At 33.5% G+C, this 24,372-nt stretch overlaps 1 protein-coding gene across 11 annotated transcripts in view; it reads left to right on the top strand.

The window, feature by feature from the left end:
• The window catches only part of BCAS3 (BCAS3 microtubule associated cell migration factor), a 572,946-nt gene that overhangs the window by 145,965 nt on the left and 402,609 nt on the right, over nt 1–24,372 (top strand). For all 11 annotated transcript variants that reach the window (XM_067716301.1, XM_067716302.1, XM_067716299.1 and 8 more), the window contains exons 11-12: nt 4,112–4,195; nt 13,781–13,951. In XM_067716301.1, coding sequence (XP_067572402.1) covers nt 4,112–4,195; nt 13,781–13,951 — 255 coding nt within the window. The remainder of the gene's footprint in view (nt 1–4,111; nt 4,196–13,780; nt 13,952–24,372) is intronic.

The following is a 24,372-nucleotide window of genomic DNA, read 5'->3' as shown; positions in this document are numbered from 1 at the left end:
ATGTGTGGGAAACTACTCATTTAGGATTGTAGGTATTATGCAAATAGTTACATATTATTTTCTTATGGAAAAAACTTCCTTCATAGATGCATAGCATCAAAGTGTGCCAGTTGTCTTGCCTTTGTCTTGCCTTTGCCTTTGTAGAGATACGTGTCAGTAATATCTAGTGTTATATACGGAGACCAGGACGTGTAGTGGCATTCACAAGGAGTTTACTAATCAGATGGTTGTACCATCCTTTGGAAGAAATATTTCCAGATAAATGTGTTTCCATGGTATTTACATAAGAGCTAGTATTTGTTAACAGTTTCTGATTGTAGTAGCATTTGGGCTGAGTGTGGAACTGCAGAAATTAAATTTTGGAGCAACAGTTTCTTTCAGTGAAAATGCTCTTTGACTACAGTTTTAACCAAGAGGCCATATTATCTTGATTGTGTTTGTTTTTCAGTGCCTATTTTTAAGTGTACTTTTAACTTGGAAGACTTGCAGAAAACCTGCAAGAATTAATAGAGTACAAATGTTATAAAGTACACCCATGTACTCTTTACTTAGGTTGACCTCTGAACAATCTCAGAGTAAGTTGCATATATCACATTACCCCAGAATACTTAAGTTATCAGCCAATTTAATTTTTAAAAAATTTATTTATTTTATTTTTGGCTGCGTTGGGTCTTCGTTGCTGCGCGCGGGCTTTCTCTAGTTGTGAGCAGGGACTACTCTTCGTTGTGGTGCGTGGGCTTCTTATTGCAGTGGCTTCTCTTGTTGCAGAGCACAGGCTCTAGGCACGTGGACTTCAGTAGTTGTGGCATGTGGGCTCAGTAGTTGTGGCTCGCGGGCTCTAAAGCACAGGCTCAGTAGTTGTGGTGCATGGACGTAGTTGCTCCACAGCATGTGGGGTCTTCCCGGACCAGGGCTTGAACCTGTGTCCCCTGCATTGGCAGGCGGATTCTTAACCACTGCGCCACCAGGGAAGTCTGCCAATTTAATATTGATAAGCTACTTTTATCTATTATAGCATCCATGTTCCAATTTTGTCAATTAACCCTATCATATCATTTGTAGAAAATTTTTTCCTATAGTGCAGATCCAGTCTAGGATCAGGTATTATATCTTGTAAGAGTGTCCCTTCTTTTTTTATCTTTTACAGGATTGGTAATTTTGAAGACTACAGCCCCCTACATCTACCCCTTATTCTTTTTAGTAGAATGCTTTTTGTTTTCAGTGTTTTGATGTTTTCTCTTGATTATATTCGGGTTATGTATTTCTGTCTGGAATACTATAGTATTGTATGAGTGCTGTTCTGGACTTCCCACAGCGTCACATCTGGAGGCACATGGTATATGTCTGTCCTTTATTGGTGATGCTAATTTTGTCAAGGTCTTGTCCAGTTTCTGTACTGAATAAGTACTATTTTTTCCTCTTGTAACTAATAATGTGGAAAGAGCATGCTTATATCCTGCATTTTATCAAAATCTTAGCCTACCTAATTTTAGCATCCATTGATGATTCCTGCCTGAACCAGTCTTTACTATGAGGATTGCAAATTAATGGTTTTCCACTTCTCACTACACATTTACCTGTAGGCATTTGGCTTTCTATCATAATCAAGAACTTTCCCTTCTTTTTAAATCTTCCTGTTTCTATATTTTTGATAGGGGTTAATGATTCCTATTTTTTAAGTAGTTTTTAATTTTTTTCTGTCTTTAATTATTTTGGTTTTCAAATTATGCCAGAGTTGACCAATGAGAGTCCCTTTAGTCTGCTTCTTGTGACATTGTGTTGTGGCTTCATCAAAATTAAAAAAAAATAATTTCCTTACTTGCTATCATAAGAATAAGTCCAGGTCCATCTTGTACTTGCCTTGTCCCAGCCCTGGAATCATCTTCTTCTGATTTTACTGTTTCTTTTTAATGGGCAATGGTATTAGATACTAAGCTGTTGTCCAGTAGATGTGTTCATTGTTACTGGCGTATTTTTGCTTCTAGACTCTTTCAGTGGACAAAGTTTAGAAATATGCATGTTATATATCCACACACACTTATTATACACATAAAGAGGCAAATATACATATATGCATATTTGTGCACCCATGTATACCCATATACACATGTACATTTTGGAAATGAAGAGGTCATATTGGTATTTCCACAGGATTCTCTCTTTTTGTCCCCCGTTTCCTATTTGTATGTCCTTTGTTTTGGATAGGAGACCATGACATCGGCACGTTTTCTTCATTTCTTCAATCCTATAATGCCAAAAAGTAATTACAGAGTTGCTTGCTCATACCACTGCAAAAATCAAACCAACTACAAAGAGTTCAGGATTTTCTTGCAATTTTCTCTGCTTTCATTACTGCCTAAAATGGAAGGTATGCAATCAAATACTGTGTTCATAGGTTATTTTAGTTAGTTTGTCCTTTATCCCCCTTTTTCTGCCTTCCTTCATTGTTACAGTTTTCATTTGATACATAATTGTATACATTTGTCTTTATATTTATTTATATGCGTATATATTTTCTCATATGTTATATAGATATATTTATATTTCCCTTTATTTCCCCAAAGATAACATTATATACATGGTCTTTTATACGTCGCTTTTTTCACTTACCATTATTTCCTGGTATTTGGGCATGATAGATTTTTGCACTATGGAAATTTCTGGTTTATCTTTTATTTTGATGTACTGAGATGCAAATATAACTTTTGTAATGAGTCTAAGTTTTAAAGAAATTTCTGGCTTAGTTATGTTTATGTAGAAATGCTGACTCAGATTTAGATGAATTGAAAAGGTGATAGTATTGCTTGTTTTCCTTGGTTATTTTAATTACCTGAAGCAGGGAAAAGATAGTGTTTCTAGGATATGTCTTTCCTTGCACATGCTTCAGAAGGCAGCAGAGGGGATAATTTTCATAATTCTTCAAATGTGTATTTGTGAATGAATGAATGAGTGACTGGGTGAGTAAGTGAGAGAGATTCTTTTTATTAGCTAAAGTGATCACTTTTCAAGCTCCCTCTTTTCCCGTGTGAAACTACATTTGCCAGTCACCTGCGATTTGGAAAATTCCACAGCACTATTGTCTTAAGGGATTTTTTTTTTTTTTAAATACAAATCAGTGATGAAGAAAAGTTTGATTTTATAATAAAAGAATAAAAGTTTCACATATTAATCTTTATCAAGTGACCTGGTTTTAAATTATATAGAACATTTTTTTTGTTTTTATATTTTGGGAGAGGAAGATTTGTTCTGAATTCATATTCATATCACAATGTGGAGCTGTTCTAATAGTCTACTATTGCCGTTTTATTGAAAATTTTAAGTGTAAAAATCTGGCTAATGATTTTTGTATTTCCCTTTCGTTCTTTCTCTTTCTTCTTTTCTTTCTTTTTCTTTCTATTTTTTCTTTAAATTTAGAAGTGTAGGAGCAGTGGAGAATTTAGTCTTGGTTAATTGCTCAGCACATGAGAGAATCATGCATGTCAAACTACTGATTCACTTTGGAAATTGACAGTTTGATTTACTTATTTATGAATAAGGGCATGTCTTTTTCATTCTAATGTTAAAACTGGTGAGCCCTCTGAAGTGGACAGCTATTATGTGTCATAGTTGATTTATGCATAATTTGTGCCACTTCCCCACAAACACAATTGAAAATGGAAATACGGCACATTCTTTTGTCTGTTTTTTAAAGTTTCCTTTTACAATCTTTATGTAGGAATTAAGAGGACAAAACCTCCAGTTTGTTAGCATGTTAAATATTTAATGTTAGGAAGTCATGGCTAAGTCCTTTGATTATGTTTCTAAAATTTATTTGTGGAAAGCCTGCCAGATCTCAAATCCTACCATTTCAGAGTTTATGAATTCTTAAAGACTATTCATCTTGTAATTAAAAATCGTATTTGAGCATGAAACTGCTTGAGTGGCACCAGTAGATTATAAAAAGGGGTAAAAGTGTCTCAGCAGGGCTTTTAGCTGTTTGTCTGGAAAACACTCATGCAAACATTCCCACCCACCACCATCATTCTGCATGGTAAATAAGCTCTATCTTAAGAGCCTGTAGAGTTAAACAGTTTAATAGAAATAACTTTCTGGTCATTCTCTCTCTTTCCAGTTGATTCGATGTCATCAGTCCCGTGGTGGAGCCTGTGGAGACAACATTCAGTCTTATACTGCCACAGTCATTAGTGCTGCTAAAGTAAGTATCCAGTAGTCTCTAGGAGGTACGATTTTGTGGAGTAATTATCACGTTCCCTTTTCATTTGCAAAGGTCGAACAAACTTAAGTAAGTCAGAATTATTTTGTCACTCAAGAGAACTGGTGACTTAAAATGATTAGGTATTTAATCTCTTAAGTTTCCTAAATCATACTTTATATTCTATTGTAATGATTATAAGGTTTGTATTTATCCAATTTAAAATATTTAAGTCTGTTAGCTAGGTCAAAGTCTGTAATCTAATTACTTTGGAAAGAAGCTTTACATGTTTTAAATAGTAACTTCTGGATTTGTGTGTGTGCGTGTGTGTGTGTGTATGTGTGTGATTTGCATCATTCTACCTATACTGACATCCCTTTGCATTTTTGAACATTTATGAATCTTCTTGACATAAAAAAAAATATTATTCCTTAACAAAACTTGAGCGAAATTCCTGGCACATTCAAAGATCCTTTCATGTCACACAGAGCTGCCCCCTGCATGTTTGTCAAGTGAATTCTTTTTGTGTATGTGCGAGGGTTAATTATGATGATGGCTCGTAAACTTTATGCTGATTATAAGGTATCCTTATAATCACCATCCTTTTGAATTGTGAAGTATACAACAAAACAATTCTAATAATAGGGATGACATAGTGAATCTAAATGACAGCATGTAATAGAAAGCACAACTATTCAGAAAAGAACAACAGTTTAAAACAAACCACAGGGAGGGAATCAAAGGTCACACTGTTTTATGTAAAACAAATACAAAAATACTTCAAGACTGATCACAAATGCTTACATGATGTGGTTTGATGAGAGAAGCATTACATATTTTTCACTCAAAGGGAATTATTGAATGGCTTTTTGCTTACAGCCCCATATATTTTAGATTTCAGAATCTTTATAAGAATGGTTTACTTTTCTCCTCTGTATGAAAAAATTATGGTTATTTCAGTGAAGAGAAATCTGAAACAGAGTAATTAGGCAGCATCAGTGTTATTTAGCCGACTTAGTTCCAGTTTTCCATGATAAGAACATAAAAATGACTTCCATAATTAAGTAGTGTAGTTATAAATATATTACTTTATAATTTTTACTGTTATATTATAGATTACACTCCTGTTATATTAGTATGTTCACTTGTGAAAATTTATCATGGTGTACACTTATAATTCCTGTACTTTGTTGTCTAAGTGGATATAGAACTTTGCTAAGGAAAGAAAAATCTCACAAAGATACTGTCATATTTAGATACCTTCTCCAGAGAATTCTATCTAATGTTTATGAATAAACAATGGCATAGATAAACAATAAGGATTTACTGTATAGCACAGGGAACTATATTCAATATCTTGTAATAACCTATAATGGAAAATAATCTGAAAAAAAATATGTAGTGGAATCACTTTGCCATACACCTGAAACTAACACAATCTTGTAAATCAACTATAATTCAGTTAAAAAAAAAGAATAAACAATGGCAATATTATGAAAACTCTTCTATAGAATAAAAAGGTCAGGTTATGCCTCATCTTGTTTCATGATTTAAGATCACCTTGATATTGAAACTTAACAAGAGCATTATGAAAAAGGAAAGCTATAGTCCTGTCTTGCTCATTAACATAGATAGGAAAAATCCTAAACAAAATACTAGCAGAAAAAAAAAATACACAGAGGGATAATGTGTCATAATCCATTTGGGATAATTCCACAATTAAGGCTGGTTTACTACTCAAAATCAGTGAGTGTAATTTGCCACATTAGCAGAATAAAGGAGAAAATGATACAAATTATCTCAATATATGCACCAAAAGCGTTTGATAAAATCGAACATATATGCATTGATAAAACATTTTAGTAAATAGTGATAGTTTCTGGTTCTCTAGAATTCAGTTTTTCTCAAATTGCCAAACTATTTAAACATAGTAGACATGGTCTGTTTCTGATCATTTCACTATCTGGCTCCCTTTTAGTTGTGTTTTTGTTGTTTACTGTTAGTTCTCATTTATGATGTCTTGACTCCTTGTTTGCTAGAATTTTTAAAAAAGATTTGTAGAAACAGATGTGAGTTTGAGATCTAGGCTTGGATCATCTTAATCCAATTTCACAGATTGAGATTACTTAAATTATTTAAATAAAGGTCACCTGAAATAGCTGTAAGATCCTGATTACTACAGGTTCACTCTTATTTCTGTTGTATGTCCCTTTATGTTTCAACCCAAAGCATGCAGGGAAAGTAGACCCCCTTGAACATGACTACCTAGTTCCACAAGTCTATCAAAAGCACTACTCAGTCTCTTAGAAGCCCCCTCTAGAATCATCCTGTGCATTTAGGCCTAAATACCAGCTCACATGTCTGGATTTCCTTGTTCTCTTGGATTTCGACCTAGTAACTCATCACTGTTTTGTTCAATATTCAGTAACTTCAAGCAGAATTAAAGAAAAATAAACTCCCCGGTTTTCCTACTTGTTTTCATTGGTAGGATTGATCTGATTTACCTAGCCTGTCATTACTGAAAATAGAAAATAAAATTTCTTCTTATTATTTCTTACCATTTTAATAATTTCTAGGTAATATGATATATTACCATGAGATATATAACATGGAGAATATTTGAAAAGCCATGTAGTATGTGCTCCTTAAGAGAATACTACACTTTCTTTGACAGAGTAATCATTAATATTTTTCTCTCTCTGACGACTGCTTCTCATGTGGCTTCATATAGGTTAACCACTTTGTTATATAGAAGGATTAATTATTAAATTTTTAATTCTTTTTTATGCCTCACATTATAATTGTAAGTATAAATTATATTAATTATATATGTGCTTGGATCTCCTTCAAGGAAATAATCTTTTTTGCCCACCCCGGATTTTCAAATAGCACTTAAAATTCATCTTTCCAAATAATTTGGCTTTCCTTATGAAGAATATAATAGTGGACAATTCTCTGAGGTCGTATTGAAGGAAGAATTTTAATATTGAAATTGTTCAAATTGGATTATTTTGAAACATTTATTAAAACACTCCCAAACTCATTCTACTAGGCCACCATCACCCTGATACCAAAAGCAGAAAAAGATACAACAAAAAAAATTACAGACCAATATCACGGACGAATATAGGTGCAAAAATCCTCAACAAAATACTAGCAAACAGAATCCAACAACACATTAAAAGGATCATACACCATGGTCAAGTGGGATTTATCCCAGGGATGCAAGGATTCTTAAATATATGCAAATCAATCAGTGTGATATACCATATTAATAAATTGAAGAATAAGAGCCATATGATCATCTCAATAGATGCTGAAAAAGCTTTTGACAAAGTTCAACACCTATTTATGATAAAAACTCTCCAGAAAGGGGGCACAGAGGGAACCTACCTCAACATAATAAAGGCCCATATACGACAAACCCACAGCAAACATCATTCTCAGTGGTGAAAAACTGAAAGCATTTCCTCTAAGATCAGGAACAAGACACAGATGTCCACTCTTGCCACTGTTATTCAACATAGTTTTAGAAGTCCTAGCCATGGCAATTAGAGAAGAAAAAGAAATAAAAGGACTACAAATTGGAAAAGAAGAAGTAAAACTGTCACTATTTGCAGATGACATGATACTATACATAGAGAATCCTAAAGATGCCACCAGAAAGCTGCTAGAGCTAATCAATGAATTTGGTAAAGTTGCAGGATGCAGAATTAATGCACAGAGATCTCTTGCATTCCTATACACTGACAACGAAAGATCAGAAAGAGAAATTAAGGAGACAATCCCATTCACCATGGCAACAAAAAGAATAAAATACCTAGGAATAAACCTACCTAAGGAGGTAAAAGACCTGTACTCAGAAAACTATAAGACACTGGTGAAAGAAATCAAAGATGACACAAACAGGTGGAGAGATATACCATGTTCTTGGATTGGAAGAATCAATATTGTGAAAATGACTGTTCTACCCAAAGCAATCTACGGAGTCAGTGCAATCCCTATCAAATTACCAATGGCATTTTTTACAGAACTAGAACAAAAAATCTTAAAATTTGTATGGAGACTCAAAAGACCCTGAATAGCCAAAGTAATTTTGAGGGAAAAAAACGGAGCTGGAGGAATCTGACTCCCTGACTTCAGACTATACTACAAAGCCACAGTAAGCAAGACAATATGGTACTGGCATAAAAACATAAATACAGATCGATGGAACAGGATAGAAAGCCCAGAGATAAACCTACACACGTATGGTCACCTTATATTCAGTAAAGGAGGCAAGGATATACAATAGACAAAAGACAGCCTCTTCAATAAGTGGTGCTGGGAAATCTGGACAGCTACATGTAAAAGAATGAAATTAGAACACTTCCTAACACCATACACAAAAATAAACTCCAAATGGATTAAAGACCTAAATGTAAGACCAGACACTATAAAACTCTTAGAGGAAAGCGTAGGAAGAACACTCTTTGACATAAATCACAGCAAGATCTTTTTTGATCCACCTCCTTGAGTAATGGAAATAAAAACAAAAATAAACAATGGAAATGGACAAACGGACTTAATGAAACTTAAAAGTTTTTGCGCAGCAAAGGAAACTATAAACAATATGAAAAAACAACCCTCAGAATGTGAGAAAATATTTGCAAATGAATCAGTGGACAAAGGATTAATCTCTAAAATATATAAACAGCTCATGCAGCTCAATATTAAAAAAACAAACAACCCAATCAAAAAATGGGCAGAAGACCTAAATAGACATTTCTCCAAAGAAGACATACAGATGGCCAAGAAGCACATGAAAAGCTGCTCAACATCACTAATTATTAGAGAAATGCAAATCAAAACTACAATGAGGTATCACCTCACACTGGTTAGAATGGGCATCATCAGAAAATCTACAAACAACAAATGCTGGAGAGGGTGTGGAGAAAAGGGAACCCTCTTGCACTGTTGGTGGGAATGTAAATTGATACAGCCACTATGGAGAACAGTATGGAGGTTCCTTAAAAAACTAAAAATAGAATTACCATATGACACAGCAATCCCACTACTGGGCATATACCCAGAGAAAACCATAATTCAAAAAGACACATGCACCCCAATGTACATTGCAGCACTATTTACAATACCCAGGTCATGGAAGCAACGTAAGTGTCCATCGACAGATGAATAGATAAAGAAGATGTGGTACATATATACAATGGAATATTACTCAGCCAGAAAAAGGAACGAAATTGGGTCATTTGTAGAGACGTGGATGGATCTAGAGACTGTCATACGGAGTGAAGTCAGAAAGAGGAAAACAAATATATTAATGCATATATGTGGAATCTAGAAAAATGGTACAAATGAACCGGTTTGCAAGGCAGCAGTAGAGACACAGATGTAGAGAAAAAACGGATGGACACCACACGGGGATAGTGGGGTGGGGAGGTGGTGGTGTGAATTGGGAGATTGGGATTGACATGTGTACACTAATATGTATAAAATAGATAACTAATAAGAACCAGCTGTATAAAAAAAGTAAAGTTAAAAAAAATGAAAGAAACACTTTTATTGAAAAAGAAAAAAAGACTGGATGGGGCCACCTACCCTTCACCTGGGCCTGTGCAAGGGTCTGCTCCATGACCTTTTGAATGTGCAGAGACCTGTAGCTTTGTTATGCCTGTACATTTTTTCCAAATCATTTTCCCCCACGCTTCCCACACTCCCCACACCTCAGACCGCCCTGCTTCTTTATTCTTTATCACATAAATACCCTGAGCCCCTTGCCTTCAGGGAGGTGCATTTGAGATTTGTTCTCCTGTCTTCTTGCTTGGCTATATTGTGAAGAAAACTTCTCTTTGCTACAAACCTCGATGTCTCAGCTTTTTGGCTTCCTGTGTGTTGGGCAAGATGAACCTGGTTTGGTAACATATGTGTATGTGTATAATTGTTTATGATTGTCAGTTTATTAGTCTCTCCCACTAGATGGTGAATTCCTTGAGGTCGGGGACTATATTTTGTTCATTTCTGTAAACCCAGTATGTAGCAGTCAATAAATGAATTCAATAATGGAATAAATGTAATAATGAATTTGGAAAAAAAAAGAATGCTACACTTCCTTTGACAGAGTAATCATTAATATTGTTCTCTCTCTGATAGCTTCTCATGTGGCTTCATATAGGTTAACCACATTGTTATATAGAAGGAATAATTATTAAATTTTTAATTCTCTTTTATGTCTTACATTACAATTGTAAGTATAAATTATATTAATTGTATATGTGTTTGGATCTCTTTAGAGGAAATAATCTTTTTTTTTCCCCTGGATTTTCAAATAGCACTTAAAATTCATCTTTCCAAATAATTTGGCTTTCCTTATAAAGAATATAATAGTGAAAAATTCTCTGAGGTCGTATTGAAGGAAGAAGTTTAATATTGAAATTGTTCAAATTGGATTATTTTGAAATATTCATTAAATCTTGGTCCATATATTCTAGTTACCTTATAACTGTTTTATTTGATTTTTCCTTTTAATGTGTTTTAACCCCAGCGTTGTAAATTGATTTAATAAAAATGCCTCTGTTTTCTCCTGTTATCTGATAACTTCTTAATGACAACTAACAGCTTTTGTGAAAGCAGCACCATTAGTCCTAATGGATAGGGAGGACAACTGATATGGCCTGAGAAAGGTTAAAGATGACTAGTGACCCTTTGGCAAATCTGTCTGCAACAGAACAGAATAAGAACCATGCTCATTTGAATTTTTGGTCACAGTAGATTATCTGACACATTCGTTATAGTCTTATGTTCAGCACTTTACAGTACAGATTAGTTATGTGAATATTCTTGTAATATTCTTCAGATTGTGAGGACATTAGTGCTCGCTGATATGACTCTAACATGGAAACAAATTTCTCCTAGAGGCAAAGGTCTTTACTAATGTAGAAAGCTTCCAGCACCCCTCTCTCACACCCTGCGTTAGACCTTATTTGAAAGTTAATGAGCTATGATAGATAGTACCGTCATGTTACTTACTATACAAAGTAAAGATTTGATGACTGTTAAATTTTGGGTTTAATTTTTTGTCCACTGATAAGAAGACCCAACCAATAGTCCTAAGTTGTTGTTTTTTTTTTTTAGAAGCATCATTAACTCTTTCTGTAATATTAGCCTTTAACGCTGAAATATACTACTCTTTTTCCCCTCTTTCTGGAGTTTTTTTCCTAGTTCTCTTCTATTAACTTTTCCCTTTATCTTGTGGTTTGCTTTGGTATGTTACTTCCACTTTCTGTGTGCTCCAGTTATTTTAGTTTTATTCCTTTTCATTGGTATAAGAGCATGAAATAATTAGCTCAAGGGCAAACAGGGAGGATAAACAATTAAAGACTTTAAACCTGAAAGGCATTCCTTTGATAAAGGGATAGCTCCGTTTAAGTGGGAGCATCTCCATTAGCATTAATGGAGTAAGTACATCAGCTGAAGCATCTCAGAGGTTAATCAGGCTTCCTGGCCCGCTTTTGACATCAATATACTGTGGCGCCTGGTTTTGTTGGTCCTTCAGAGGCTTTCTTGACAACACTCTAACAGACTTTGTGTAAGTCATTTCTTGTGAATTATTGAAATAAATGTTTGGCTGCTAATTGAGGAGCACTAATGTGTTTTATAATCACTGCAGTTTGAGTTTTTAGCACTAAACAAAACAGTTACAATTGATTTGTGGCTTTTTCTTGGTTTCAGTCAGCTGTAAGTTATATCATTTTGCTTGAATTCAGCAAATGGCTTTGCTGATTATTTTATTTAAGTATTTATTAGGATACACTATTACGGTTTTCATTTCTCCTTCCCAGTATGCATTTGTGTACTGAATTCATGAAGTGTGTGAGATCACAGGTAGTAACAGGAATAGATTACAAGGCAATACTGGATAGTGGTTTGGAGATAGTCCTGGTTTTGAGTTCTGGCTTTGTCGTTGGCTGGCTGTTTGAGCTGCCATTTTCTTTAACTTCTGTAGCCTCAATTTTCTCTTCTTTAAAGAGTAGAGGTGTTTGAGGATATCTATCCAGATCATTTTTGTTAAAGAGCCTTAACCATTTCTGAGTTCATAATCAAGTTTCCATGGAACGTAGCTACAGTAAAATAATACATATATTATGTATGTTTCTTTTTTTTTTTTTTTTTTTTTTTTTTTGCGGTACGTGGGCCTGTCACTGTTGTGGCCTCTCCCGTTGCGGAGCACAGGCTCCGGACGCGCAGGCTCAGCGGCCATGGCTCACGGGCCCAGCCGCTCCGCGGCATGTGGGATCTTCCTGGATTGGGGCACGAACCCGTGTCCCCTGCATCGGCAGGCAGACTCTCAACCACTGCGCCACCAGGGAAGCCCTGTTTCGTTTTTTTTTTTAGTTCCATCTGGTTGTTGTTTAAATTACATTTAGGCCTTTATAAACAACCTTTTTTTGCCTAGTAGCATTTATAAATTAATATTTGAAATGCTGTATATATAATATACATTTTAAAATTTAGCTGTAGCATATGCTAGAATATAGGTCCATAATTATTTTAAAAGAGCAAGTCATGGTATTGAAGATTAATTTGAAGTATTTTAATAAAAACTTTTCCTCACAGTATGAGGATATGTGTCTATTGTATCATACATAATTTCTGATATGTCCATGTAATCTAAACAACTTATTTTGGCTCTAATGATTAGATATGTTAATGTGTTTATGAATCACATAATTTTCTCTTTGTTTTCACTTTCTTCCCTTTCGGACAAAAAGAGAAAACCCCGTTACTTAACATGATTGTTTGTTAGTGGTTATGAGAATAATCAGATGAGATTCACATAAAAGAAAACATGCACATGAGTTAGTTTCATCTCTTTGTTTTCAATGAAATGGAACTAAAATGTAATTCTGAAACGTCTTAAGTTGTCTTTAATTGAAATAATATATTAGGACCGTTACATTAAATTGTTTTCTGTTAGCAGAGAGAAAAGAACCTTCTTGGTTAATTTTATATGACATTTCATTCATCTAGTAAAAAGTATCTTAGATGGAGACTGTATTTTCTACATGCCAAATCTTGATGTGCAATATTATATAACATCATATTATAGATTTACTTTGGAATCAAAGTTGTTTTCACATATGAATTCTACCAGTATCTCAGTCTTTTTCCTGCTAAAAAGTTGACTCAGTATTAGATTTATACTGTTTAAAAAATAGAACATCACATAGTTGCTACTTCTTAATATTTCACATATTTTAAGTTATATGCATTGAGGAGAGGGGAAAAATAAATACTGTTAATAAAAGTATAATTGTATCCTCATGTGAAACAAACTCTTTAATTATTTACCTATAGCTTTATTCTCACCATGCTGGCTTTGGGGAATCTACTGATTCACTCAATCTAATACCAATTTTCTAACTAAAATTTAAGATCGTATAAAAATCAGACTGAATTTCTGTGACAGTGCACTGCTACATATAAGCTTGTTAGAGAATAAAGAATTTAATGTGAATTAACAAAACATGTATTACTATTTAGAATCCAAATACTGATGTGAAGTCATACATTTTACCTTTCATTGTATAGACATTGAAAACTGGCCTGACAATGGTTGGGAAGGTGGTGACTCAGCTGACAGGCACGCTGCCTTCAGGTGTGACAGAAGATGATGTTGCCATCCATAGTAATTCAAGGCGGAGTCCTCTGGTCCCAGGCATCATCACAGTAATCGACACTGAGACAGTTGGAGAGGGCCAGGTAAGAACATGTGATGCATGTAATGTTCATTTTGTGCAGAGGATGGAGTAACTAACAATATCATTTGGGATCAAGATCATACAAAATGTATTTGGAGATGTGTTAATTTGGAATTGTAGAAAATTAAGGTTATCTCAGGTTAGAATTTTGTTTTTTTCAAAAAATGATGAGTAATTATTGTACAACACAGGGAATATAGCCAATATTTTATAAAAACTATAAATGGTGTAGACCCTTTTAAAAAATGATGAGTAACATGTTAAAACCTATTATTTCAGACATTGTTAATGTATCAAACCTGAAGGTAAAATTGAGGTTCTATAGAATTCTCTTGCTATCTCTTCATCAGGACATTTGTTCCATAAATAAATAATTATATATCTCATTTATACTGTTTAGTACTGTTTCTTTTTTTTAATGACACTTGTTATAACTTAGACTAATTATGACTAATTATGATGGTAATAAATGACAATAATATTAATAAATTGTATTACAAATTTTATTACAGATACCTCCTTATAAATATGGAAAAATATAAAAAAATCTCAAAGAGTGTATTAGAATATATAAATGGTAATAACTTATTATAAGATCTTATATCTTCACATAAAATAGATTTTTACAGCCTATGTTCAGAAACATTTAGGAGTGATTATAAACATGGAGAAATACGTTATGCTTATGTAAGTCTTGCTAGAAAGAAACCAGTTGGGTTTTGTTTTTCTCCCTCATACATTCATAGACAGTATTTTCTTTTGAATCACGGTCATGAATTTTAAAATACATTTCTGAAAGGAAGGTAATTTTCATGGTTTGTGATCCTTGCTATAAATACACAATGTAAACCTGATTACTAGAATGAGATAGGAGTAGAGCAAGATTTGGAAATAGAAATTATTTTAATTTTATATAGAATTTATATTTAATTCCATTTTCAGAACATAATTATGTGAGCCATTAAAATATTAACCCTAAATATTGCATGTTCTTTTGAGAAAATCTGCTTCCAGTATATGTGGTTCTACATCTTGATGAAAGATTACATTTGGCTGGTACTCATATACTAATTCCTATAGTAAGATCAGGTGGCATTTCAAAAAAATATGGACTGTGCTGCAATTAAAACACCCCCAAAAATCTTTGAATTTCTGGGTTATTGAATCTGGCTATTATATTTTATTTAAAATCTGAATAATACAATTCTCTGCCTTTCCCATCTTAACTTTGTGGTTAATCAGATATGTTACAGACTTGTATTCCTGTTTAAAACTCATTTTAATGAAGTGCTAGCAAACTTTTCAGTTGACTGTAATGACTTTTTTTTTTAAGTTGTGTTAATTAGCTCAAGTTGATAGACACATACAGATGTTCTCTTTTTAAATTGGAATTAAATATATAAACCCTTAGTGTTTTATGAGTGTTAAAGTAAAAAATATTTTCTTTTGTCCTTCGATTCTTAATTAATTCACCTCCAAGGCCACCCACATTTACTAAGTAGTAACAACCCTCCTCAACACTGTCTAGTTTGGTGAGTGGATTGAAATCTGTTAAGAATCTAGCATTTGTTGACAGACTGATTTGTGGTAATTTAAAAGTTGAAAATGTTATCTCATTATTTTTGATGAAATAGAGCTATAACTCATTAATTTATGTAATGAGTAAAAAGAAAAATTTAATTTATACGAAAAGCATAGCATTTGGTCTTGTGTTTTCACATGTGGTTTCTTTGGGGGTTTTTTTCCCCTAGTTCTTTGTTAACTTTTTATAACTTTAAATTGGAATTCTCACATTTGGAATATGGAAGTGAACAGTAGATTGTACAAAAGTTCATTTTTCTGTATAAGTGCATTGTTAACCCTGGAAACAAGTAAAGTTCATTAGGAAATAAGAATCATAGAAATGTTAGCTTTTAAAAGTTAAAAAAGTGAAAGTGTTGCTCAACCTGAAAAGTTTTATCTTTTCTATTATTTGTTGGGAGCATAATCTCTTTTCATTCCTACTTATAACATATTCTGCAGTTTTGATTGATTTAAAAATTCTATTAAAAGACAGGAAATAAATAATAAGTTGCTATGTGCATTTTTAAGGAATTATAAATATTTTTTTAAGCAATAAGATTTCCTCAATATAATACTGTCTTCTTTTATTAATGTGAATCTGTTTTTTGTCAGGAAGACATTTTTGTCTCTAATAAATAGTTCAGTTGAAGTACAAAGCTGTTTTTAGGTTAATGCTGGATTGTATTAGAAAGACTGCAGTGGTTAATGTCATGGATTTATCACTTTTAGCCCTTTCCCACTGATGTTTGACCTTAGCTGTAGTGTTTCTTCTTGTCCCTATACATATCAGGAACTAAAGCTGACATTATGTGCACTTTTGCTGTTTAAAGCCATTGAGCCTTTAATAAATATATTTTCATGTTTACAGGGATAGTGTATAAAATTTGATTCACCATCTTTCTGATGCTGAATTGATTAGTTTGATTTGATGGTGACAGGATCACTGTATGGTACCTGCATTAAAGGGGAATGTATTTGCTTGACTTTGTCCATTTTTATCTGTGTTACTTTCATGTTTTATTTAAAAGCATTTCGTGGCTAGGATAAGTTAAGCGATAAAATTTGCCTTTATAAATTTATATAATTTTAGTTTAACAAGGTGGCAAAGTCTCTAATCAAAGAAAAACGCTCCAGAATGATAACATAAACTAGAGCTATTTCTTGCCCTGGTTGCAAATACAAGTGTTATTCATAGTAATTTGATGGTTCCTATGGTGTTTGTCTATCTTTTTGTTCATATGATAAAGCCTTATCCACCTTGTATCCACCTTGCTTTGCTTTGTTTTAACAAACGCAAGTTGTTGCTACGTATACTTGGGGGTTTAGCCTGTTTAGTTAAGTAGTGAGTAAAAATTAAATGTCTCAGGACAACTGTATTGGGATATCGCTGGTATTGATTTGATATTGATATTTTAGGCAAGATGATGATGCAGTGGAGAGAATCTCTACAAAAGTATCTGGTTGTTATATTTGTGAAGTTCATAAAGAGAACATTCGAAGAATCCTACATAGTGGCATGAGGTTTTGGTATTCACCAAGATTAATGAGCCTTTTTGCTGGATGGCTTCTGTATTAGTACCATCAAGTAGAGTACTCAGTGCTAATTGTATTGGAAGGAGAGGTATAGGGTTATAATATATGAAAGGAAAGGGAATCATAAGATTGAGTTAAAATAGAGAAGTGGGCAAAGGACAAAATATTTCAGTGAAAAAATAAAATACTTACAAATGGTGTAAAATCTTTAGACTTGACTTGTTATGAGAGAAAGACAAAACTTCCCTAAGATACCACTTGTCACCTATCAGCATGAAAGAAATCAAAAAGCTTGCAGTATACTCTACATTTTTTTAATACTCTTTTAAAAGAATATATTTATTTATTTGGCTGTGCCTGGCATGCGGGATCTTTTTAGTTGTGGCATGTGGGATCTTTTATTAGTTGCGGCATGCAGGATCTTGTTTTAGTTGTGGCACGCGGGATCTTTAGTTGCAGCATGTGGGATCTAGTTCCCTGACCAGGGATCAAACCCAGCCCCCCCTGCATTGGGAGCGTGGAGTCTTAGCCATTGGATCACCGGGGAAGTCCCTGCTCTACATTTTTCGCTTTTAATTTTGAAATAATTGTAGACTCACAGTAAGTTGAAGATAGTTTCCCCAAACTGTGACATCTTATATAACTGTCGTAAAATATCAAAACCAGGATATTGACAATGACGCTTTACTGTTAACTAGGCTACAGACCATATTCAGCTCTCACCATTTGTTTTACTTGCATTCATTTGTGAGTGTATCCAGAATATTGAAAGAACTCCTATAACTGAATAATAAAAAGATAAATAGCCTTATTTTAAAATGAGCAAAGGATTTGAATAGCCATCTTTCCAAATATGATATGCCAGTGGCCAGTAAGCAGAAATGAGAGCCCTGGTACACTGCTGGTGGGAACATAAAATTGTACAGCCGCTTCGGAAAGGAGTTATTACCATTTGACTCAGCAATTTGTCTCTGAAGAGATTTGCTCTTAGGAGATATATTACCAAAAGAAATGAAAATATATTTTCATGTAAAAACTTGTACATGAATGTTCGTAGCAGCATAATTTGTAATAGCCAAAAAATAGGAGCAGCCCAAATGTACATCAACTGATTGATGGATGGTTAAATAAAATGTGGTATATACATACAGTGTAATATTATTTAGCAATAAGAAGAAGTGAAGTAGTGATTCATGCTACAAAATGAATGAACCTTGAAAATCTTACGCTTAGTGGAAGAAGCCAGTCGCAAATGAATACATATTGTATGAATCTATTTATATGAAATGTCCAGAATAGGGAAATCTACATAGAGAGGAAATAGATTGGTTGCCTAGGGCTTGGAGTTTGGAGGGAATCAGGTGGGGAGTGACTGTTAATGGTTATGAAGTTTCTTTTGGGTGATGAAAGTGTTCTAAATTTGATTGTCATAATGGTTGCACAACTCTGTATATATACCATATTTCCTAAAGCAATCTATCAGTTATTTAGCAGACTTAGTTTAACACACTTTCCTGGAGACTGCTCCTATAAGTTTCTTCTCTTTTTCTTGTTTTCCTTACCTAACATTTTTGAAAGTCAAATGGAAGAATGGAAAAGAGAGATGAGAGAAATAATTTATAACCCATGTTTCCCCCACTTGTGGTAAAATATATATAACATAAAATTTGCCATTCAGCCATTTTTAAGTTTACAATTCAGTGATATTAAGTACATTCACAATGTTGTACAACCATTGCCATTATCCATGTCCAGAACTTTTCATCATCTGTACCCATTAAACAGTAACTCCCCATCCCCCTCTTCTCACACTCCCTGTTGACCACCATTCTAATTTCTGTCTCCAATAGATTGCCCTTCCTTAAAAAGACATACAGTATAAACTGTTGAAAAGGATGTGGAGAGATGAAACCTTATACTCTATTGGTGGACATATGAAAGTATCTATACTTTGGAAAACAGTTTTTCCTATTTCTTAAAAAGTTCAGTATATATTTACCATATGACTGAGAAAATCCACTTCTAGGTATCTCCCCAAGAGAAATAAAAACATGTTTCACAAAAAAGATGTGTGTGCAGATATTCATAACAGTGTTATGCATAATAGCAATCAATTGGAAATAATCCAAATTGCCAAGAATTTTTTGGTGAACCCACATGTTGTGGTCCCTCCATCCAGTGGAATACACATAAGCAATACAAAGAAATGAATGATACCTGAAACAATATGATTGAACAAAAAAATTATATATTTAGAAAGAAACGGAAGATAAATCGCATGGTTCTAGTTATTTGAAATATTTTGAAAAATTTTAGAAAAGGCAGATGAGATGAAATATACACTAGGGATTGTCTGGGGCTTGTGGTTGGTGTTCTAAAGTCATCATGAAGAAATTTGGAGGGTGTTGGAAGTATTCTAAATCTAGAATGTGGTAATGGTTATACAACTGTATAAATTTACTAAGCACTATCCACTTATATGGGGTGATTTGTATGTATGAATTTTGTGGTCATTGGGGAATGACTCCCAGCTATGATGAAGTGAAGAGATAAGCAAATCTTTTCCCCAGAAAATAAGTACATTACTGGACGGAATTGTCATACTGAGTGAAGTAAGTCAGAGAAGGAGAAACATCGTATGATATAGCTTATATGTGGAAGCTAAAAAAAAAATGATACAGATGAACTTATTTACAAAACAGACACAGACTCGCAGACTTAGAGAACGAACTTATGGTGAACTTATGGTTACCACGGGGGAAGTGTCAGGGGGAGGGATAGTTAGGGAGTTTGGGATTGACCTGTACATACTGCTATATTTAATATGGATAACCAACAGGACCTACTGTATAGCACAGGGAGCTCTGTTTAATATTATGTAACAACCTAAATGGGAGAAGAATTTGAAAAATAATAGATACATGTATATGTATAACTGAATCACTTTGCTGTACACCTGAAACTAATACAACATTGTTAATCTGCTATATCCAATAGAAAATAAAAAGTTAAAAAAAAAATAGAGTCTCAGAGGCCTTTGGGGCAACATTAAACATGTCAACATATATGTAATTGGAAGATTGTTTTAGGGAATAATGATGTTTCTCAGTTGATAATTCCCATGATAATAATAGCACAAAGGAATGGGGAGGAAATGGAGCTATACTGGAGCAAGGAGCTATAATTTATTGCAATTAAGTGTGGAATTAACATGTAATCTTGTTGTCTATACAGCACCTTATATAGCCTGTACAGTAACCACTTAAGAAATTAATCCAAAGAATTAACAGAAGATAAAAATAGTAAACATTAAAAATAATTGTTTAACACAAAGGAAGAGGATCAGAGCAACAACAAACACCTGAGACATAAAAATAAATGGAAAATGGCAGACCTAAATCCAATTATATGTGTAATTATATTAACTATAAATGGACTCAAGTTAAAAGACAGTGATTGTCAGACCAGAATCACTTTAGATTCAAAGACATAATTGTTTCAAGTAAAAGGATGGAAGAAATGTACCATGCAAACAATAACCATAATAGAATTGGAATGGCTATATTAATATCTGATAAAAGACTTTAAGTCAAGAAATATTGCCAGAGGAAAAGAGGGATGTTTCATAATGATAAGAGAGTCAATGTAATAGCTAGATAAAACAATTAATAATGTGTAAACACCTAACAACATAGTGCAGCAAGCATTAAACAAAATCTGACAGATTGAAAGAAGAAATTCTAGCTAACATTTACAGTTTGAGATTTAAATACTGTGCTTTCAATAATTGATGGAAAAACTATACAGAAAATTTTTAAAGATTCAGAAGACTTGATTAAGACTGTCAACCAACATGACCTAAATCTTCCCCCAAAACCTACAAACGTAAGATTGTTTTCAAGAACATCTGGAACATTTTCCAAGATAGACCATATGATTGGCCATAAAACAAATCTAAAGAATGGAAATCAATAATAGAATGAAATTATGAAATGAAAGAGTCTCAAGTAAATTAGAAAATATTTTGAATGCAATGAACATAGAAATAGAACATATCAGAAATTATAATTGCAACTATATTATTGAATAATGGGAAAATTACAACTTTAAATGGTTATAGTAGAAAAGTGGTCCTAAATTAATAATCTTAGCTCTCCATTAAGAGATTTCAAAAACAGCAAATTATAACCAAAGCAAGACAAATGAAGTAAATAATAGAAATATGACCAGCAGTCAACAAAATAACAAACAGTGAAATGATGGGGAAAATCCAAAACTGGTTCTTTGAAAAGATTAACAAAGTTGATAAATCTGATGATATAGCAAATGGGATTGTTTTCTTAATTTCCTTTTTAATTTGGTCTTTGTTAGTGTATAGAAATGAAACTGATTGTGAGTGCTAATTTTATATCCTGCAACTTTGTTGAATTGTGTGTGTGTGTGTAATCTGCAAAATCTATTACAGAGGTAATTTTCTTTCTTTTCCAATTTGTATGCCTTGTATTTCTTTCTTTTTCTTTTTCCCCCCCCTTTTGGTCTAGTTGCTATGGCTAGACCTTATAGTACTATGTTGAATAGTAGTACTGAGAGTTGGCATCCTTGCCTTTTTACTGATCTTAGAGGAAAATCTTTCAGTCTTGCCCATTGTATGTAATATTAGCTTTGGACTCTGCATATGTAACTTTTATTGTATTGAGGTAGTTTCCATGTATTCCTAGTTTATTGAGTGTTTTTATCATGAAAGTGGTTGAATTTTGTCAAATAATTTTTCTGCATTGATTGAGATGATCAATCAATCATCTTTTGTTCTTCAGTTTGTTAATGTGGTATATTATATTAATTGATTTTTGTATGTTGAACCATCCTTACATGCCAAGTGTAAGTCTCACTTTTCTTGGTGTATGATCCTTTTAATGTGTTGAATTTTGTTTGATCCTGTTTTCTTTTAGATTTTTGCATCATTATTCATCAGGGATATTGATTTGTAGTTTTCTTTTTGTCTTTCTCTTGTTTTGGTCTCAGGACAATGAGGGTCTTATAGATGTATGTTATAATCCTTTTTATTTCTGTGACATCAGTTTTAATGGCTCTCGTTTCATTTCTAATTTTATTTTTATTTTATTTGAATTTTTGAATTTTATTTATTTTTTATACAGCAGGTTCTTATTAGTTATCCATTTTATATATATTAGTGTATATATGTCAATCCCAATCTCCCAATTCATCGCACACACCCCCGCCACTTTCCCCCCTTGGTGTCCATACGTTCTCTACATCTGTGTCTCTATTTCTGTCCTGCAAACCGGTTCATCTGTACCATTTTTCTAGGTTCCACATATATGCATTAATATATGATATTTGTTTTTCTCTTTCTGACTTACTTCACTCTGTATGACAGTCTCTAGATCCATCCACGTCTCTACAAATGACCCAATTTCGTTCCTTTTTATGACTGAGTAATATTCCATTGTATATATGTACCACATCTTTATCCATTCGTCTGTTGATGGGCATTTAGGTTGCTTCCGTGACCTGGCTATTGTAAATAACGCTGCAGTGAACATTGGGGTGCATGTGTCTTTTTTGAATTATGGTTTTCTCTGAGTATATGCCCAGTAGTGGGATTGCTGTGTCATATGGTAATTCTATTTTTAGTTTTTTAAGGAACCTCCGTACTGTTCTCCATAGCTGAATCAATTTACATTCCCACCAACAGTTCAGGAGGGTTCCCTTTTCTCCACACTCTCTCCAGCATTTATTGTTTGTAGATTTTTTGATGATGGCCATTCTGAAGGGGAGGGGATGGAAAAAGATATTCCATGCAAATGGAAATCAAAAGAAAGCTGGAGTAGCAATACTCATATCAGGTAAAATAGACTTTAAAATAAAGAATGTTACAAGAGACAAGGAAGGACACTACATAATGATCAAGGGATCAATCCAAGAAGAAGATATAACAATTATAAATATATATGCGCCCAACATAGGAGCACCTCAATACATAAGGCAACCGCTAAGAGCCATAAAAGAGGAAATCGACAGTAACACAATAATAGTGGGGGACTTTAACACCTCACTTACACCAATGGACAGATCATCCGAACAGAAAATTAATAAGGATACACAAGCTTTAAATGACACAATAGACCAGATAGATATAATTGATATTTATAGGACATTCAATCCAAAAAACAGCAGATTACACTTTCTTCTCAAGTGCGCATGGAACATTCTCCAGGATAGATCACTTCTTGGTTCACAAATCAAGCCTCAGTAAATTTAAGAAAATTGAAGTCATATCAAGCATCTTTTCTGACCACAATGCTATGAGATTAGAAATCAGTTACAGGGGAAAAAAATGTAAAAAACGCAAACACATGGAAGCTAAACAATATGTTACTAAATAATCATTTCTAATTTTAGCTATTTGAATTTTCTCTCTTTTTTTTGTTAGTCTAATTAAGGGCTGTCAATTTTGTTGATTATTTTTTTAAAAAAAACAAACTCTTAGGGATAAACAAAAACAAGGAGATGAAAGACTTGTACACTGAAAACTATAATACATTGTTAAAAGAAGTGAAAGAAGATACAAAATATGGGAAAAACATCTCGTGCTTGTGGATTTGAAGACAATGTTGTTAAAATATCCATAGCACCTAATGTGATATTAAATACAATATCTATGAAAATCTCTATGACATTTTGTGGCAGTAATAGAAAAAACCGTCCTAATTTTCTTATGGAATCTGAAGGGACCCTGAAAAGCTGAAATAATCTTGGAAAAAGAAAAACACAACTCTGCCTCATTTCAAATCATATTGCAAAGCAATGGTAATTAAGATGATGTGCTACTGGTGTAAAGATAGATATGTAGACCAATGGAACAGAATAGAGAGTGCAGAAATAACACCATGCATATGCATCCAAAAGATTTTTGACAAGGTTGGAAAAAGCTCACAGTGGGGAAACGGCAGTCTCTTCAACAGATGAGGTTTGGAAAACTGGATAGCTACTTGCAAAAGAATGAAGTTGGACCCTTACCTTATTCCATATACAAAAATGATTATAGATTATAGACCCAGCCATTAGACTGGAAACTATTAAACTCCTACAAGAAAACATAGGAGAAAATCTTTAGGACATTGGATCAGGCAATGATTTCTTAGATATTAAACCAAAAGCACAGGTAACAAAATAAAAAATAGACAAATGGAGCTACATCAGACTTTAAAACTTCTGTGTCTAAATGGAACAAATCAACCAAGTGAAAAGGCACCCTATGGAGTGGGAGAAGATCATTGTAAATCATATGGCTCATAAGGAATT

The sequence above is a fragment of the Pseudorca crassidens genome, chromosome 19 (assembly GCF_039906515.1).
Source record: "Pseudorca crassidens isolate mPseCra1 chromosome 19, mPseCra1.hap1, whole genome shotgun sequence".
NCBI classification, from domain to species: Eukaryota; Metazoa; Chordata; class Mammalia; order Artiodactyla; family Delphinidae; genus Pseudorca; species Pseudorca crassidens.
This window is presented reverse-complemented; position numbering and strand designations above follow the sequence as displayed.